Genomic DNA, 19,660 nt, shown 5'->3' with positions numbered 1-19,660 from the left:
AAGACCAACCAAAATGGCACACGAGTATTTCTCACGCATTTCTCGCACACACTTTTGTGATCGACGATGAACATTAAATGTATTAGTGGATGTGGTAGTATTATCAAACCATGATATTTAAGTTCTAGATGTCCAGTTTGGGCTCTGCAATATTCTCAATTGTTTACCTATTTTTTTTCTTCTTATCAGGAATTCAGAAGAGGATGGGACTCAAGCTAGTAACTTTTATTTGGCAATGGTTACCTATTTCTCCTCTTCATCATTTTCCTTTTAAGAAGGCAAAATTATTGAACATAATAGATTCATCTGGTTATACATTGTCATGCAGGCAGGGTTCTCTCAGCCTTTGATAAGAAGTAGATCATCGGAGCTAAGGTAAAATCTTTATGATCATGATTGCGTAAATGATACTTGTGAAAGCTTAAATAATTATATCGATCTCAAAAGAAGTATAGACCTTTCGCTGATTGATTTATTCGTGAATTTGTTTCTTCTGTGCCATTTTCTTTTCCTATCTCATAACAGTGGTCTCTTTTACATTTTGTTGTATGATGATCTACATTTTCTTAAGTTGTGCACAATTCGTTACCTTTTCTGGGTAGCCAACAGTTATTTTCTTTCCTATCTATTCATTTCACTTCCTGACAACAACACATGTTGTAGATTTTATCTTAGTTTTTGATGACTAGCCTAGCCGGAGCTATTTTCTTCAGCCAAATCTGATTTTAACTGATGTTACTGAGCTGAAATTGAGTGGGAGTCCAATGATATGCAAGCATTGTGATTTTGCTGATGACTATCATCATCGCCAATACACGTTCATTATAAATGATATTAATTAATCAGGTTTGGATGGGTTACATGTGTTACTAAGAAATATTGCAGGCTACTAATCTTCCATTTTGAAGTACGCATTATTAATGAAAGAACTTCAAAAAAAACATAGTATCTTGCCCTGTGTGTGTTCGGAGGTGGTTTTTGGAATACAAATTTGAAAAAGCTTCTATCAGTGCGTGCGTATCATTGCCAACCTATCTTACTTATATCCTCCTCGAATCCTGCAGCTCTCGCCTTGATCGTACTTCTAAATGTGTTGATAAAACTAGAGTGAAACTTGAGAGCTCAGTTCGACGTTTCTACCTCCCGTTCACAAGCTTCAACTCCCGATTTCCTCATAGCCCATAAGCCTCCCAGCCGAACTTCTTCTTCCCGCAACTCTGTCTATACCTCACGCTGCAACCGTCGCAAACCAACTCCTAGCTTCTCCTGTTCACAACTCCTGCAAGCCAGTGCCATCCTCCTGTACTCATCAATTCGATCGAACAACCTCGGATCCTCGGTTCGGCTCTTCCACTTCCATGCTCAAGATCCCGTCTCCACTCTCCTTTATCCTCTTATTCCCTTGCCGCAGCCCGCAGCTGAACTAGAGCATGATCTGATTGTTCTGAAGCTGCAATCCTCCGTATATAAGCCTATTGGATCGGAATTTTTATTGCGCCCTCCCAATGACGTAGAGATACGTCCTCCCACTAAAATCACGTTAAAAAACGAGAAATATCGAGCAAATACCGAGCAATACCATACAATAACGAGGAATATCATCATGTGAAGATCAATACCGAGCTATACCGAGCAATACCGAGTTTTTTCAAGGAAAAACTAGGTATTTTTTGTATTGCTCGGTATAGCTCGGTATTGGTCTTCACATGATGATATTCTTCGTTATTACCAAATAATAGCTAGCAATACCGAGCAAAAACTGAATTTTTTAGCGGTAGGAGGATGTATCTCCGTTAGGTGGGAGGAAGTAATAAAAATTCATTGGATCGATCCTCACGTTGACTTCTTCTTCCTATATGCGAACAAGCTCCTCCAGCCGACCCTATTTCTGATTTCCTACTTAGCCGCCTCTATTCCTGTCGTACGGCTCAATCAGCCTCCGATTCTCTTATAACAGATCCTAGTTGATTGACGCTCAACTTGTCTCCCACGTTTAATTTCATGTCGTGCCTGTGCCTTCGATCTGTTAGCCGCAAGTAGGCAGAAAATCCCGTTTGAGGTCACTCCAACCGTTCGCACTTCCCTCTCCTATTCGAATGCCCAAATCCTCTGATTCCATCAGTCAAGGCCGATCGGCCCGATCCCTATCACCCGCACACGATCCTTCTCCCCGCACTCAATTAGAGTCTCGACGTCTTCTGCTCGATCAAACTCAACCTCCCCTCATCCAGCTCTCGATGCGACCCCTGCTCTGCCTCACTCGATCGATCCCCCTTCACTGCCTAGCCAAACTCCACAAGCTCAACAGACCCCGCCTTTTCCAAGAAGCTAGAGGAAGACCTCCTCCACCTAATTCACACCAAACCACTCTCAGCCGACCGACTTCAAGCCTTTTAATCCGTCCCCGTTCTCAATTAGTAACTCCCACTCCTCATTTCCCTTCTATTCGAACCCAGCAGTTGCCGACCCTCACTTTCGATTTCTTTCAGCCAACACATACCCACAATCTCCTCAACAGCTCGCTAATATTTCTTCCACAACAAGCCTACCCGACTCTTTTAAACATTCCTTCTTCCCCCTCTATTCTCAACACCTAACACAACACCTCAATCATTTCTCCTATAGCATCCCACCTCTACTTCCAAAGCCTGTGAACTCATTTATACACTCCTTACACTCACCTCACTCAACCCTTCCAACAGCCTCCTCTTTCCACCTATTATTATTATTATTTTAAAAAGAAGAAAATATACAAAAAATGAAGAAAGGAGAAAGTTAAAAAAAGAGCAAAAAAAAAAAAAAAAAAAAAAAAGAGAAGTAAAATTAAAAAAATAGAGAAGTAAAATTAAAAAAAATGAGAAAAAAAAAAAAAAAAAAAAAAAAAAAAAAAGAGAAGTAAAATTAAAAAAATAGAGAAGTAAAATTAAAAAAAATGAGAGAAAGGAAAAAGAAATGAAAGAAGAGAAAAATTTTGTGCACGAAACTACCGCCACAGTCTCGTTCCTGAAAGTATAAATTATTATAAATGATTTCTAAACCCAAAGACTCCAAATCTCATTTTCGGCACTCGTGACACGGTGGGAAACCACCTATATACTATTTTCTTAGCGTGGTGGGAGGAAGCCCAGTGCAAAGCTTGCGGCGAGGTGGGTAGGCCCCGTACACATTTTCCTTGGCGTGGCAGGGACACTCCTAAGTCCCGTGCACGTGCTTCTATGCTTGCGGGGAAAAACTGTAAATCTTTCAAACAGATACCTCGAAGACCCATGCACGCTTTCTTACTGCAGTGTCGCCCGACATCTATCATACATGCTTTTCTTAGCATGATGGAGAGAGTATGCTGAAATTTTTAGTAGAACAGAGGACATGGACTTAAACTAATAAGTATGGAACATAACTTATATCGAGCTACAGGGAACTTGACTTAAATAAACATCTAAAATAAAATTATAGCACACAAAAGAATAAAAATCAAACATGAACAACAAGGCAAAAGGATTTGTGATTTTCAACATGACTAGCTCATTGAAGGATAAACATATAATTTGATTGCAAATATATGTACAAAAGTCCTTAAACAATACTGTAAATCCGCCTGCAAAGGATAAATGGCACCCATCTCATAAGAACACTAAAAAAGATTGCAATAAATGCAATGGCGCGTTTATAAGCAAAACATGAGACACATGGAACATATATAGAAGTTGCTAATTGGACATGCATGAAGAAATTAACAATGAGTGCAGCTCATCCGGTAGTCAACATTGACTTGCAGATGAACACATTAAACATGCCCGATCCTTCTATGCGGGTAGATAGGAGTCGACACGGCTCGAACCATCAAATAAATATACAGTCGTAGCGTTGACCGAAATATTTGTTTTATAGTTCATGTTAGACCTTCAAGACTCTTATCAAGGAAAATCCATTAACAAAATCATGAAGCCGGCCAAAACCCGATCCTTTGTCGACCAATAGATATAGTTGACAAGGTTCAATCAACAAGTGAAATATCCATGCACCCCGATAATGACGGTCAGTGTTGACTAAAAATCTCAATCGGAGAGGATCCTTAATTATTTAAAATGTCTCTCACATTCCTTCAGAGATACAAGTGATTTCAAATTCACCCCGATAATGTCCGCGTTGATAGAAAATCTCAATCAAAGAGGTAAACTCTAAATATCCAAAATGATTCCCAAAATACTCACAAAATTCAAAAACTCCAAAAATACCCAAAAATCCAAATATTTAAAATTGAAATAAACCATCAAAATGCTTAAAGCAAAACTCATCCACCCTGTACAATAGTTTGTCGAAATGGACAAATTTGAAAATAACTTCAGCTCATAAAGAACTAATGTTTGGTCGAGAATATCACTAGGATTCATTCTCAAACTGTCTCTTGTCAACAAGAACGTGGTACGTGTCATCTAATCGGCGATTTTGCCGCCAAATGACACTGCAGGTAAATGGTTATGATTGGGGCCCTCTGAAATGAGTGGTTTGCCATCAAATGACACCACTAAATTACTGTTATGGCCTGAGCCCATATGTTCCCCAAAGGCGCTAAATCCTTGAGATATGAATCAATATGATATAATTGATAGGGCACAAAGCTTTCTGTTAGCTAAGGTAGATTCAAATTTATCCCCTTAGATAAACATCCACTCCATGTCTACAAGATACCATTGGACGACACAACCCATGGATACCGATAAGGATTCTTCTGTCATGTGGGATTGACTACCTCCTCTGACCAAGTAGACCATGGACCATGATGGCTTGGGACGATGGAACCATGGGATCTTAATCGAGTCTATCATCCATTCCCTCACCATTCGCTTTAAGTACAAGGTGGTGAAATTTTTAATTTTTAAATATCCAATTTTCAAATACCCAAGCCCATGCTGCTACTATATGCCAGATAACATGTATTTCTACATATTCATCGACGACTAACCTTAATCGAAAGTTCTCTCTTGTGAGAGGGAGGGGTAATAAACTATAGGGGCTTGTGCCTATAGGAAACCAAAACTCATATCATAAAGTCCTCACAAAATGAGGGGAAAATCTCTGGGTGTGTCTTATCTACAAACCTAATTTGTCTTCCTAAAATTTACCCCTGAACTTAATCCGTTAAAACTCCCTGAAAGCACGGGGAGGCCGGGCGCAAATTTTCGATGCCCACAAAGCTTGATAAGCTTCCAAATTTTATTTTGTTTGAATCGCTCAGTCCATTGCATCAAGTTTTGTAAGGAGTGTTGAACTTATCAGATCTGAGGTAGAAAGAAAATTTAACGGAAATGCTGAAGTGAACTTCCTACATCGAATTTTTTTTCTTTCTGGTTACAGGTGCTTAATGCAGTAAAAGGCTACTTATCAAATTGAATGGTGGATATTATTGGCTGGCGCAGTTATTTATTTTTAGGCTGTGTTTAGATGCTAGGAATTTGAGTGAAAATGAATGAAAATAGAGTTGTAATGCAGTGGATTCTTTAACAACTCATAAATTATTGGGGTGATAGGGACATCAGTTCGTGGAAGGTTTATCAGAGGCATGGCCGCCGATCTACAACCACGATCGAGTTTTTGTACTTTTGAGTTTTTATGTTATTTTCTTATTTATGTATTTTCTATTCATGTATTTGTTTTTCAGTCGTACACTTTTAGTGGGAGATGTCGTATGTAAGCCCGGAGGGCAATTGAGTCTTTTATTTTTCATGAGTCTCATGTACTTGGCTATTTATAGCTTCATGTTCTATTTTCAAGTTAATGAATGATTATGAGAAAATTTTTCACTCTTGTGTTTGAGAGCGTTTGAGAGTTCTTGGAAAGAACTTTGGAGAGATCCCTAGGAGATGGAGATCGGATCACCCACCAACCTTGGAGACGGCCGGGTTCGTGATTTTCTCTTTTGTCTTTTGTCTTTCCCCTTCCACCTTCTTTACTCATCTTCGTTACATTCAATTCCACCTCCAAATTCCAACCACCATCTTCCCCTAACCAAGCTCTACAATTTCTTCCCTCCACAGGCCGCCGGACACCCTCACCCCGAACCTCCTTGCCGCCGGCCCCCTTCCCACTTTCTCTTCTCCTTTGGTTTCCTAATTAGGTTGGGAATAATTGGGATAATTTTGAAATTCAAATTCATTTAAATTTGAATTCAAAATCTTTCCTAATTTAGTTATTCTATTTTAGGAAAGTACCTAATTTAAATCTAATTTTGAATTTTAAATTCATGAGGATTTAAATTAAATATTTCCTAAATCCCAAAACCTAAATTAAGAAGTCATAATTGCCCCTTGCCCATGCATGCCGCCGGCCCCCTTGCCCTCCCTTATTAAATCCTTTTCAAATTACTTCCTAATCCCAACTCTCCACTTAGGAAATAATTTCTAAACCATAATTCCCTCCTTGGCCGAATTTTCCCAAAGCCCACAATTCCTAATTATTTCCTAAATCAACTATTTGAGTTAGGAAATAATTCCCCCATCCCCACCCCTCTTGATACCGCCGGCTCCCTCTCTCCCTAGCCGCCCCTCTCTCTCTCAAATCTCCTCTCTCCCTCATCAACTCTTCACCTTTACAAAATCTGAAACTTATTTCAGATTTTCGCCTTGTCTCTCTTTCCTCTCCACTTGCAAGAGAAACTTCTTTCTCTTTGGCAACCTTCAAGAACACTAGCAAGACGAAAGATGATTTGTCCCTAGCTCCCATGAATGGCGGATCCAGAAAACGAATACGGCTTAACCTGGGACGAGGACGGCTTCACTGATATTCTTCAATCAACTTTCTTCGACGTTAATACGATGATCGACCACACCGTCGAAGACTACCTAGAGCATATTCTGGACACGTTAGTGGAAGCAATCGACTAGCATTTTGAAGACGTCGAGTGGAGGATCTCCACCGCTCCTTGACAAAAGGTTCTCTTTCTCATTTCATTATAGTTCTTGAATCTAACTTCTATTGCGCTTGATTGTAGTCACGGAGGACGGTTCTTCTTGCTCATGCTAAGCTTAGTAAACGTAGGATTTTGAGTGTGCTTCTGGGCTTAATAACTCTCGTTGTTAACTTAGGGATTTTACTTAAAACTACTATTTGGCATAGTGTTGTTTTCCTATTTTATTTTGAAAGCTTCAAATCTCTGGTTATGTGATTTAGCCTAAGCGGGTGTGACCCCTTATTTGTTTTGATTCGTTGTTTGAACTGCTACTAGTTTTGTTCTATGTTATTCTAATCAAGAGTTGTGCAAATTCTAAATGAATTAATTGCATTTCATATTTAGTCCTGCATCATGGGGTTTCATTTTATTTCCTTCACTTTTCTTCAATCAAGCGAAGGCTATACTTTAGAGGAAGGGAATGAAGTTTGAAAAATCTAGCATCATGATCTCGCTTTATGAAGAGTGTATAGGCAATAACTTGTGTGCATCATTCCATAATCCAGCATGTACTTTCATGTACTGACAGAACATATCCTTAAATAGAAATGATAATTTTTCTCAAAGATAAATTAAGTTCTGACATTTATCCGCAGGAGGAAATATGCTGCTATGCAAGATTCCCAGATTAAAGTGATTCCTCAACCACCACATAACATGCCAACACATGGTGTTCATAGATTCCAGCAAAACTTCACGAACATGAGCAATTTCTGCAACAATCCAATGGCTGAAATACCCAACCAACTGCAGAATATCATGTCTCCATCTAAATTGTCCACGTCGTCTTTCAACCCTCCAATTGCAACAGCTGATATGATTTCTTCTGTTGTGAACATGCTCAAGGGTACCTTAGAGCCTAAAAAGATTGACAGAAATGTTGATGAAGAAACAGTTGAAGGTCGTTCTTATGATATGTTAACTTCTCAAGAAGCTGCATGCAGTAGAAGCTCTATTCAAGGTGTAGGAGATGAGACCACTGTTTTACATATTTTATCCCCAGTTCATGTGCCAGCTTCGGGCAGCTTCGCAACACTTGAGAATTCTTTAGAATTGAGCATGAAAGGTTATCCAACTGAGGCAAATTATATACAGATGAGTACCATGTCTCGAGAGCCTTCTCAAAGCGATTCATCTACTGCTGCTCCTGCAGTTTCAACGGGTTTTGAAGTTTGTGATGGCACTGCTCAATCAAAGCCTGCATTTTCTACTTGTAGTTATTCTGGAAAACAGGTTGGCTATGGTTCTTTAGAACTCGAGTCCAGAGACAAAGGTAGGTTCTTTGATTTATGATTTTGATCCTATATTATAGTCTATTTCAACTTCAAATTCAATAAAAAAAATGTTTTTTTTTCTTTTACATATTCTGTGAACACTTCTAGCATCTTTCTACTTTATAAAACAGTTATTTTTATGTTAGATTGAATCATTTAGTCCATTTACACTTAATATCATTTATTTTTATTCACAACAATAAAGCTATAGATCATTTGAGTTATTATCGATATGTTGTGGTTGCAATTTTTTCCTCTGGAACCATTTCCTAGGTTTTTGATTAGCTGTTGGAAAGTCTTTTGACTGCTTGTTGAATTTGAAGTTTCTAGTGGCTGGTAATTATTATTACCATTACAAGGAACTGCAGTATGAATAAATTAACTGAAAACGCATATTACTCGTGGTCATTTTGGGGTACAATTGACTTAGAAGAGTTCAAACCTTTTAAACAACTTTAGCAGTGTAGAATGAATAAAATTTTGGGGTACAATTGACTTAGAAGAGTTCAAACCTTTTAAACAACTTTAGCAGTGTAGTATGAATAAATTTGCAATCTGAGTTGTTGTTGAAATATATCCTTTACCATGAAAAATTCAGGAAAAGGATGTTAGAAAATAGTTTAAGGATTCTAGAAAGGTATGCTGTTAGTTGAATCGTTTATCAAAATCATTCTTGCAATTTTTTTGAGTCATGGCCTTGAGTACTTATTTTATTTGCCTGTAATATGCTTTCTCCATAAAGAAAATTTAGTATGGATGGATTCTATTTCATCATGAGCTTCTGGTGGGCCTATGAAATCTTGATTCCACGTACATTAATGTTCTCCTCCTTTCTTGTGTTATATTACCTAATCATTTCAAATTAGGGTTCCTTGTCATTTTAATAGAAGTAATTATAATGTATTTACTTCTGAAAATTTGTTGTAAAATGACAACGAATACAATTTATCAAAGTTTATTCATGTCAAGCATCCAACTTGATGAGTTGTTACTACCGAATTATTGAAACAATTAATGTATGTTCTTAGTCACTATAGATTTAAATTTTGTGATTTCAGATTATTTATAAAGAACTGAAAACTAGTTTTTCATGTTGAAACTTATCATTTACTCCTTATTGTTAAACCTGCTCTGCCATTAGTAATTGTAACAAAATTTGCAATGATCTCTAAAAGAAACTCTTCCTATTTCTTGCCTGACTCTTCCTTCTATTTCATCTTTTAAAATTTTTAGCTTCACATGCATCATCCAAAAAAAAAAGTTGCAATTTTCTTTCACAGAAAATTACTAAACAGATTCATCTGTGATCAGCTCCATACATACCTTTTTTCATGACGTTCTTTTATCAATTAAACACTTAATCAACGATACTTGTCTTTTCTAAATCAGATTATCATCCATAGCAATATTTTACTTAAACATTTTACTTGTTTAATACATATTCAACGGACCAAAAAAATTTCTTAGGTAAAGATTGCTACTCATGATTTTCTAGACCCTAGTAACAGTTTAGCTTTTTGAGGAAAATGTCTCTCTTGCCGTATATAATTAATAATTTGCTAGAGATTTGTAATGGCATTTTGCTTCTAGATTGAAATATCCATAATTTAAAAACCTAAGAAAATTTTTTAGATCCATAATCAATGTGAATGAAATGTTGCTGTAAATCCATTGACTGCTCATACATCACACCATGATTACATTACTTCATCTATTATTGTCTAACTTGCAAACTGAATGCAGTGGGCAAGGAAGATTCCACAAAGAAAAGAAGGGTTGAGCGCTCACGCAAGTATGAATACTACACCTTAAATTGTTTTTTTATTTCCCATTTTTTAATCCTTTCCCATGAAAATTTAGTATGGTTCAAATACCATTAGTAATTCCATTAAGATGTTTCTAGGATTACGAACACTAGTTCCTCAAACTAATCCTACCCATATTTTTATCATCCATATTAATATATAATTGAAGTTGCATTCAGCCCATAAATGTTTGATGTTAAAAGCATGCATACCTAAGAGTGGAAAGAATCATTTCGCAAGTTTTGAACCTCTCATCTGTTGCTCTAGTCAAGAGATTACATTTATGTTATATGATGTCTTCCATGTTCACTGTGTTTGCTAGTTGTAGCTTCTGCATGAGATCAGTTATGAATATTTTTCCTGGTAATTTAGGATGGCTGAAGCAAAGGAAAGAAACTCGACACCATCTATATCGTCAGATATGCAGGGAATTCTAAGGCGCTGGGAAAATTTAGAGAAGGAAGTTCGATCTCTCAAACTTAATCTTTCCTTTATGAACAGGTAATACAACTTCAGAAGTTTAGCGTTTCGAACTGAAGTAATAACTGAACATTATTTTTCTTGTGTCTCTATATATATATATATATATATATATTCGTCTGTGCGTGTGTGGTACAAATCATTTCATGTTATGGGACTATTTTCTCTGTATGCTTTTCTTTTGCCCACTATTTTTACTGGTGCCTAATACACATTTTTGGTAATCTTTTATATACTTCCCAGCTACAGTTAGTGAACTGTAATGCTGCCTCTCTCTCTCTCTCTCTCTCTCTCTCTCTCTCTCTCTCTCTCTCTCTCTCTCAACATTCATATTCATCATCATCATCATATTCAATCATGCACATATTATATAGCCCAAATGAATGCCATATAATTCTACAAACAATGAAATCTAAATAAAAGCTGTGCATAGAAACTTAGAAATAATTCTTTATTGTTAATATTATTTCAGAAAGGATTCGGAACAAACCAAACAAATTGAAGAGCTCCTGAAACAAAATGAAGAATTAACAAAGGAGAAGGAGCGCCTCTTGGAAGAGATGGAGCAGAACATCTCTTAACGTCGCAAGATTTGACACATTTTTTCATGTTTTGAACAAAAAAATTTCTTCTGCCTTCCCTGATAACCATCTAATCATGAACCATTAAATTCTTCAAACCCTGCAACCTGCTAAAGATGAGTTTGGATGACTTTACAGAAGAGAAAAAGCATCTTTTAAAATTCTCATTGCTTGTTCTGACTGATACTCATAATCTGTAGCTTGAATTTTGAGCGGTAAGTTAATGAGTCTAAATGGCTGAGCTTTCTTCTAGTGATCATCCTGATGTTTCAGATGATAAATACTACCTTGTCTTTGCATTGATTGGCTGCTTCAGAAGGATTCAGCAATGATTATTATCTTTGCTGCTTTAGTATACATATATTCATTGATTGAGGCTTCATTTGCGATGGCTTTCTTATTGTTTTTTTAAAGCAGTTTTCTAGTACAAAAATTTAAATTTGTGTACTAAAAAGCTGCTTTAAGCAGCAGTAAATAAGCCGCCCCAAATGAAGCCTGAATCATTAACAGATGGATTCCATATTTAGAAATTTGTAATAAATTATACCTTCAAAATGATGCTTTTAAACCATGAATTTGTGGGACTTGTTGATCAAGCTTTTTAAATTCTCAAAATTAAACAGTTTGTTACATAAAACCATTTTTTCTATATAGTTTGTATTGTTTTATTTGGCATATGAATATAAAACTATGCATGCTCATTCAAAGTTTATATTTCAATGCATTGATCAGGATTTTCATTATCATACTGCTTATTAAGGACATGAAAACATTTTATTTATAGATTATACATTAAATTATAGCTTCAATGTCAAGAAATAGATAAGCTTACGATTTAGTATATATAAATAATTTCTAAATTTCCCCATAAATGTTATCAACTTTATTCATATTTGTAAAATCATTAAAATTAATGGCTTCAAACATTATTAAGATTTTTTCATAAGTTCATAAATTTAAATAAATTAGTACTTGCGGATGCTAGTCAAAAATATTTTTAGAGGATAAAAATTGGCTATTTTAAAATTAATCAATATTTTTTAATAGATTACGCCAAAGCTCTAAAATTTTTTTGGGGATAAAACTTTGAATTTTCTTGATAATTTTATATTTATAAAAGTAAAAATATATGATTTATATTAAAATATTTTAAAGTCTAGGAGGAAACACGTGTGGCCTCATGCTCCCCTTAAATTGGCCCTTGCTTGTGCCATTTGAGGAAATTTATAATACATGAATGTTTCATGACATTTATGGCCTATATAGATTGCTTGGATCACTTTTTTAAAAAGATTATGTGAATGCTTCACCAAAAAAAATTATAATAATAATTAATAATAATGATGATCATGCCTATCCCATATCAAAATCATAGAAGAACAAAACTAAATACATCACAGTTGATCAGTTAAGAGATTAAACCAATTACAACATACAAAACAAAATGAAAACATTCATAAAACATACCAATTTCAGTTTCGTTTGAGATGGCTTTCTTACAGCTTCTTAAACCTGCTCTTTAGTATAAAATTTATACTAAAAAAAGTTGCTTTAAGAAGTAATAAAAAAGCCATTTCAAATGAAGCCTAAATCTTGATTCATGACTGACTCAAATCTTGATGTTGTTGTGACATATGTGCTTGGAGGACTGATAACATCTCATCCAAATCACATTGCATGAACCATAATGTCTTTAATTGAACGATTGGAATCAATCCAGTCCTTTAATTTATTTTATGTTATATCACAAAAATACTGTAAAAAAGAACTGCAAACTCTTGGCAACAAAGCAATCATCAAAAGCCATCAGCATCAAACTTATTTCCTTTCTCAGTGGTGCCCACTTCAATCTAAATAGTAAGTGAAAATTGATCAGCGAGGTTTCAGCACATGGAGAACCTCCCTTTCTCAGTAGTCTTCATACTGCCAACGCTCCTGTGCACTTACCCTTATAAAGCTAAAAGCAAATTAATGTTCAACTCCCTCCTTAAATTCTTGATTCTTTTTTACACTCTACTGCTGTTGGTTAAGCTGCTGCTATATCTGGCAGCCTAAACAAACAGATCAAATGGTAGAAAAAATAGATGGATGTTTCATTTGATAGTGACAGATTTTGGACATTATATGGCTCAGATTCTTTTATGTTTCAGGACTCCATTAATTCACAGGAGTTCAAGCTTTCCAATGTAAGGAGGCAAAATGGTGTTGTATTGTTAGAGCTGTTGGGGTGGTTGGTATTTAATTGCTGAGTATATCCACCTTCTCTTGATTTCAGCCATTTGAGGCCCATCCTCTTCTGCGTTTCTACATTGTCCAGAATTTGTGAAAGTTCAGCAGAAGGGAGATAGATGTAGAAGAAGGTTTGTTTACCTAAGGGAGAGTTGAGGAGGGGAGCTTGGACTGAACAAGAAGACAAGCTTTTGTCAGATTTTATTGAATCTCATAGTATTGGAAGATGGAGAAGCTTGCCAGCCAAAGCAGGTAAATTTCTTATACAATTTTTATGTTTTCTTTTGAATTTTTGATTACTTGCTTGGTGATAATTTGAAGGCTTGAGCTTTGTAAATAAAAAGATTCTTATTGCTAAATAAAAAGACTAATCAAGATTACAAAATGATAGGAAAAGGATCATTGTTCATAATATTTAAAAGAAACTTTCCAATCTCTTCTTCTTGTTGGATTTGAAAATGCTGTGAACGAAATCAAAGGATAAATCAGACAGAAGATTATATACAAAGAAAACAGAGATTTTGTGATTTGAAGATCAATCATATTCAACATCTTGAGATTCACCCTATCCTATAATTTGATCCCAATTTTTTTACAGCAAATTTATGAATTCATTTATTTATATCTTTGTCTTCCTACTTGATCTTCATAGAAGAAAGCCTTTTTAACCTCAAGTAATACTTAAGGAGCAGCACTAATTGGTAGTGTTTACTAAAACTTCTCTTGCTTTTCGATTATTGCACAATTCCTCAGGGTTGAATAGGTGTGGCAAGAGTTGTAGACTGAGGTGGCTGAACTATCTACGACCAGGAATCAAGAGAGGGAACATTACCTATGAAGAGGAAGATCTCATTATCAGGCTCCATAAACTTCTTGGCAATAGGTAGGTCTTTATGTTGAAGCTTTTTGGCTAGCTACATTAGGATAAACTTATAAAATACTTATATAATTTGATTAATGTCTCAATTAGCTTATTTGATTCATTTACAGGTGTCCTCTAATGTCATGTTATTAGCAAACTTTAGCTGCTTGTTTTCAAGGCCTCTTTAAATAATAATTAACTAAAGTCATGCTTCAATCCTATTATATTCTAATAGCCATAAAAAAAAAGTTTAAGATGATAATCACCATTCATCTTGTTAAAAATAAAATTCAATGTGTTTGCTATATAGATATCACTGTTATGACAATGGCTAGTTCACTTCTACCATGCAGATGGTCTTTAATAGCAGGAAGGATTCCAGGAAGAACCGATAATGAAATCAAGAACTATTGGAACACATATCTCAAAAAAAAGGTTGCCATTGATGCCTCTGAGAGCCAATCTTCTTCCAAAACTATCACCACCACCACAACCATTACTTCTACTACAATGCATCTCTCAATCAAAAAGTCAGGCAATCAGAATGCAAACAAGAGAATGAATGAAGGATCGGAAACTAGCATGGTTAAATCCAAGATAATTAAGTGTTCAAATGACTTACCCACATATGAAACTGAAGATTTGAATAAGAATAATTCATTTAGTCATGAAGAACATCTAACCATGAAGCTTCAAGGTCATGAACAAGTTTGTCTTCCAGCTTCTGCTTCATCTGACTTTGGTTTTGGTCTGGAGTTAAGCTTTGGTGAGTTAAGTAACAGTTCAGTTTTTTCTGATTATGAATGGAAAGATGTCAAGAGTATTGCTAGTCCTTCAGTAATAGGGGATGTTTTCAACAGCAAAAGGATGGAAAGAAATGAGAAGATGCACCCTTTTATTGCAGAAGTTGAGTGGGAGTCTTTAATCAAGTCATGTGAAGCAATATAAGGTTTAGACATCGTGTCCAGCTCTACTTGTAATAATTTGAAGTTTCATGAAAGAATAATACAATATTGGTAAATTTCCATAATGATTTGCACATTAATGGTATACATCATCCATGCTTCATTCATGAGAATTACCAAGGTTCTCTTTCTATCCCTCTCTTTATTTCACGAGTGATAAGGTTCCCAAAGAAATTCTCTATCCTATGAAAATCATGAACATTCAAGCCACCCTCTAAAAATAAAATCTGTCATAAAAAAAATTAGGTTAGGACATTCTAACCAAAATTTGGCTATAATAAATTTAAATTCGCTAAATTTGTTTTGAGAAAAATACTATACAAACTCTCAAAGGAAATCCAATGGATTTGAAATTTTCTTGGTATGCCATCAGAATTTGCCCAAAAAAAAAAGAAAGAAAGAAAGTCTTGGAATATCTACCATAAAAAACTGGTTTTAAATTTATTATTTATTCTCATAAATTATTTTAAATTCACCATAAAAAACACCTTAGCATGGAGATTACCTACCATATTCAAGAATGCATCCTGCTTAAACATAAAAGACAAAGAAAGGAACACATATTAATCAATCAAGTATGAGCTTGAGCTCCAACTTAATTTTACTAAATTTGAATCAGCTCACAAGCCGTTCATTAAAAATAACAAAATATTTATATAATTCAAATAATTATTATTATAATAAAATGCTTAAAAAAAAAAATGAAGAGAGATAATAAACAATCACTTGACATAAAAAATGAGATAATTTTAAGTATTTTTGATAAAACTATGCCTAAACATCTAAATTCTAATATATTTTAATTATATTTTATATTCATATTTTCTAAACAAACTTGCTCACAAGCCAATTAGTCAAGTCAAGCTCGATTTCTTGGCTCAACAAACTCGACTCGCGAGTCATTTATCAAACCGAGCTCAAGCGGATTCAAAAGTAAGCTTCACTCACTTACAACCCTAAATACAAATTATTATATGATCTAATAAAATTTTAATTAGATTTATGAGGTTAAAATTATTATTTGTTTTATATCAAATTAAGAGATTAGCTCAATGGCATTTGATAGAGATGTAGTGAGATCTTGTAAATGATAATTTGGCTCCCAAGTCTTTAGAATTCTTCTAAATCAAAAGGAGTGTCTTTTCTTTCAACCTGCTCAAATTTATGTAGCAGAAAACTAGCAGCTAAATTATTTTTCACATAATTTTACAACTAACTTTATAAAATGTTGCATTTATCAAAAACAGATCCTAAATCTTATGTGTATCCAAATAAACTCAAGATGTAACTTCAAAACAGACCCTAAGAATGGAGAGAAATTACATAAGGTGAGATTAAAGTAAACCGGTTTATATTTTGCTATTTACTAATTTTCATTCATACATTGCAAAACACGTGTTCCCTAAACCTCAGAACAACTAATAGCTTCTCTAGATTGAAAACAGTCATTTGCAGTAATACTAAACGACAATAAAAATGTAAAAAAAAAAAAAAGAATAGAAGAAACGTAAACCACATGTATGATCAAAGCAGAAGAAGCAGATAGAACTTCAAAGAAGAATATATACTTAATACTTCGTACCTCTAGGCCCTTTAAAAGCAATTTTCATTCCTGGCAGACATTACAAATAATACATGGTTAGCAAAATACAGTTCTAATATCAAGTTACTAGTACAAACAAAGTTGAGAGATACAAAAGAAATCCCCTGACACTAATATACTGCGTAGGAGTTAACCCAGCCTGTAACCAAATCATACAGCACAAAATTCTCTACCATTAGAGGTAGAGCAAAGACTTCATCTAGAAGAGGACTGAGCTAACATTTCCCTTCAATCATCTGCAAGATTTAAAATCTAGAAAGGTCAGCATATCATGTAGTTTGGTTGCTTAAAGTTAGGGGAAAATGTTTTGAAAAACTGTAATAATAATAATAATAATAATAATAGAATCTTTCATTCAGTTCGATGACATTAAAAATCAACCCCTTCAACGATTTCACTTTTACACGCTTGACTAAAGTGTTATTTGGGACAGCTTTCTTATTACTTTTTAAAGCAACTTTTTAGTGCAAAAATTTTGTACTAGAAAGCTGCTTCATAAAACAATAAGAAAGCCGTCCCAAACGAAGCCTAAATATTGGTTTGGTTGCTTAGAGTTAAATATCATGTAATGAAAATAATGATATTTTATTAAATTCATCATTTGGTTTATACAATTATACTTCAACATTGATTAAAAATTTCATAAACATCCATAAAACTGAATGATGCATCAATTTCTAAATATATTTTCTATTTGTAAGCAACCAAATGAGCATTTAAACAAATTTCTACACATGCGAAGTCTAAGTTGGAGCAGATCTAGTTGAGATCACTGTCAAAAAAATTCAAGGAGCTCTTGTAGTTCCTTTTCCTAGATGGCTTGCTTTTCAATTCCCCTTGTTAATAGTGTTCGCAGTACAATTTTGTTTTTTTCAAATCTCTCCTCCATCCATTGTTAAAATCAAGCCGTTGGCTATCTTTCTCCTCTACCTATTCTTTAATTCATTGTGCTGATGCAGGGAGGGACGGCAGAATGGTAAACACTGCCATTGATATCCATGGTATTTAAGACTGTAAAAGAGCCAGAAGTTGTTCGGGCATTGAGCTCGTTTATCAAAAGCTTGCTTGAGCTCAGCTCAAACTCAACTCGAGCATTTGTAAGTGTTCAAAATAGTTTTGTGTGCATTCATATTTATTTGAGCTTGATTTGACCTCGAATAAGTTTGTGATTATCGAACTTTACTTTAAACAAGCAACTCAATTGAAAATATCAACGAGCCTCAATCAATCCAAGATCATTATTCTTAAGAAATCCAAACTTATTTGATTTGTTGAAAAAGAAATGCAAAATAAAAATAATATGGTGTAAAATGAATAGTGTATTTGAAATGTTTGAACTTGTTTGTATGAGTATAAAAGAAATACTTGAGATTACTTTTTTGTTTAACTTAAGTAAAATAAATGTAGTGACAAGTAGCTTAATTGTGAAAAACAAGATTTTGCTCAAAATTAGAAGAGCTTCCTTGTCCTCAAAGATGAATTAGAATGATTTACACTATATTAGAATAATATACATTGCATTCCTATTTTATCAATGAAACACAAATACTTTCAAGACGCCTGCAAAAAGAATACTTTGCATCCACTTTACTTCAAACCAAACAATCCCTTAATTAATAGAGAAGTCTTCTACTTTTAAATTTATTACATTTAACAAGAAAGTAATTTAATTTTAAAATAAGGTCAGGATTATATTTTATTTTTAGTCATAATTTTATTTTGAGTTGTAACTCAATTAAAAAATAAGTTAGTTCATAAAATGTTATGTTGTCCCATATGCTCACATACGTGTGAAAAAGAGGAAAAATCAGCGATTTTAGGGACGTGCGTCACTTGAAAGGTCAAACCACCTCCGATGGCCAAACGGATTGTGTCGTTGCGATTAGAACATCGAATTTACCCAAATGGAACCAGCTCATGATGTGGACTATCCTAGTCCAACGGATCACTACAACAGCAACCCAGCTCCTTCCTAATGAACCTACTGCCTCCACTACCTCCCTCACCACTTTTAACTATCACTCTATTTTATGTTTTGATGCATGTGCCGTATAGCTACAAATTTAGGACGTTACCAACCCTTTTAAAAATACTCTATAGCATTACAAGTCATTATATATAGTTACTGAAATGTATGAGAGAATATTGATAATGAATATTAACACATAGACAAGGTTTCTATACTTCCTGCTTCTTGTTTTCCCTATTTTTGCTCGAGGTTGTTTGCGGATCCACACCATATTAGTATCAAAACTTGGTTGTTAGATTCAATTGCGGAAAGTATCAAACACTCCACTCTCGATGACGATCGGAGTTTGGAAGCCCTGTGGGCTGCTCAATCGAACATTGCACATCAAATGGAATTACTCATTACTGAGTTCTTCCGGTTCTCTATAGAAATTCGGACGAAGATCTGATGTTTGAGAACAAATCAACCAAATCAAGCAGTGGGTCGACTATTGGCGCCGGCAACCATACCGGCACATCATCAGCACCATGCTCGACGACCACCTACAGCGATTCCAAGTGTTTCGGACTCTGAGAATGAAGTAGAGTTACAGCAGCAGCTAGATGCATCGGATTCAGTGAAGGAAGAATGCCCACATTACTATGGTCATCTGCGACGTCAACCAGTGAAGCACCGTCAGCAAGGAGAATTTCATGTGAAATTAGACATCCCTTTCTTTGATGGTCTCTTACACATAAAAGACTACATAAATTGGGAGCGGGCAGCTGAAGCTTTCTTCATTTACATGGAAATAGCGCCTAAAAAATAAGTCAATTACATAGCATGTCTTTTGAAAGGTGGGGTTGGAACTTGGTGGATACAACTCCTACAGTCAAGGAGACGTGAAGGAAAAGGCAGCATAACAATCTGGTATCGGATGAAACAATTGCTGCGAGGGCATTTTCTA

General features: G+C 35.0%; 3 protein-coding genes across 3 annotated transcripts in view; 2 read left to right on the top strand and 1 right to left on the bottom strand.

Annotated features, from left to right (window-relative positions):
* Window positions 1-335: 335 nt before the first annotated feature.
* Window positions 336-11,367, top strand: LOC110099610 (protein CYCLOPS). Its single transcript, XM_020826807.2, has 5 exons — window positions 336-375; window positions 7,543-8,219; window positions 9,964-10,012; window positions 10,398-10,526; window positions 10,978-11,367. Exons 2-5 carry the CDS (start codon window positions 7,559-7,561, stop codon window positions 11,084-11,086), a joined length of 948 nt encoding a protein of 315 aa, XP_020682466.1. The 5' UTR covers window positions 336-375; window positions 7,543-7,558; the 3' UTR covers window positions 11,087-11,367.
* LOC110099604 (transcription repressor MYB6-like) lies at window positions 11,320-15,368 on the top strand. The gene is made up of 5 exons (XM_020826801.2): window positions 11,320-11,376; window positions 13,237-13,320; window positions 13,441-13,567; window positions 14,069-14,198; window positions 14,531-15,368. Exons 1-5 carry the CDS (start codon window positions 11,320-11,322, stop codon window positions 15,123-15,125), a joined length of 993 nt encoding a protein of 330 aa, XP_020682460.2. The 3' UTR covers window positions 15,126-15,368.
* Window positions 15,369-16,685: 1,317 nt separating this feature from the next.
* LOC110099613 (growth-regulating factor 5) overlaps window positions 16,686-19,660 on the bottom strand; it is a 30,030-nt gene continuing 27,055 nt past the window's right edge. The window contains exon 6 of the mRNA XM_028701448.1: window positions 16,686-16,981. Within this exon, the coding sequence (XP_028557281.1) occupies window positions 16,974-16,981 (8 nt within the window). The 3' untranslated portion in view covers window positions 16,686-16,973. The remainder of the gene's footprint in view (window positions 16,982-19,660) is intronic.

The sequence above is a fragment of the Dendrobium catenatum genome, unplaced genomic scaffold (assembly GCF_001605985.2).
Source record: "Dendrobium catenatum unplaced genomic scaffold, ASM160598v2 fragScaff_scaffold_1715, whole genome shotgun sequence".
Lineage (NCBI taxonomy): Eukaryota > Viridiplantae > Streptophyta > Magnoliopsida > Asparagales > Orchidaceae > Dendrobium > Dendrobium catenatum.
Note: the sequence above shows the minus strand (reverse complement) of the source record. Positions and strands in the feature narration are given on the sequence as shown.

Bases quoted from the DNA above. Each gene is read 5' to 3' on its own strand.
- LOC110099610 (XM_020826807.2), top strand. From the start codon at position 7,559: ATGCAAGATTCCCAGATTAAAGTGATTCCTCAACCACCACATAACATG. The intron at 8,220-9,963 runs GTAGGTTCTTTG...AACTGAATGCAG, and splicing joins ACTCGAGTCCAGAGACAAAG to TGGGCAAGGAAGATTCCACA. The intron at 10,013-10,397 runs GTATGAATACTA...CTGGTAATTTAG, and splicing joins AGGGTTGAGCGCTCACGCAA to GATGGCTGAAGCAAAGGAAA.
- LOC110099604 (XM_020826801.2), top strand. From the start codon at position 11,320: ATGGCTGAGCTTTCTTCTAGTGATCATCCTGATGTTTCAGATGATAAA. The intron at 11,377-13,236 runs GTCTTTGCATTG...TTTATGTTTCAG, and splicing joins CAGATGATAAATACTACCTT to GACTCCATTAATTCACAGGA. The intron at 13,321-13,440 runs GTATTTAATTGC...AGATAGATGTAG, and splicing joins TAGAGCTGTTGGGGTGGTTG to AAGAAGGTTTGTTTACCTAA.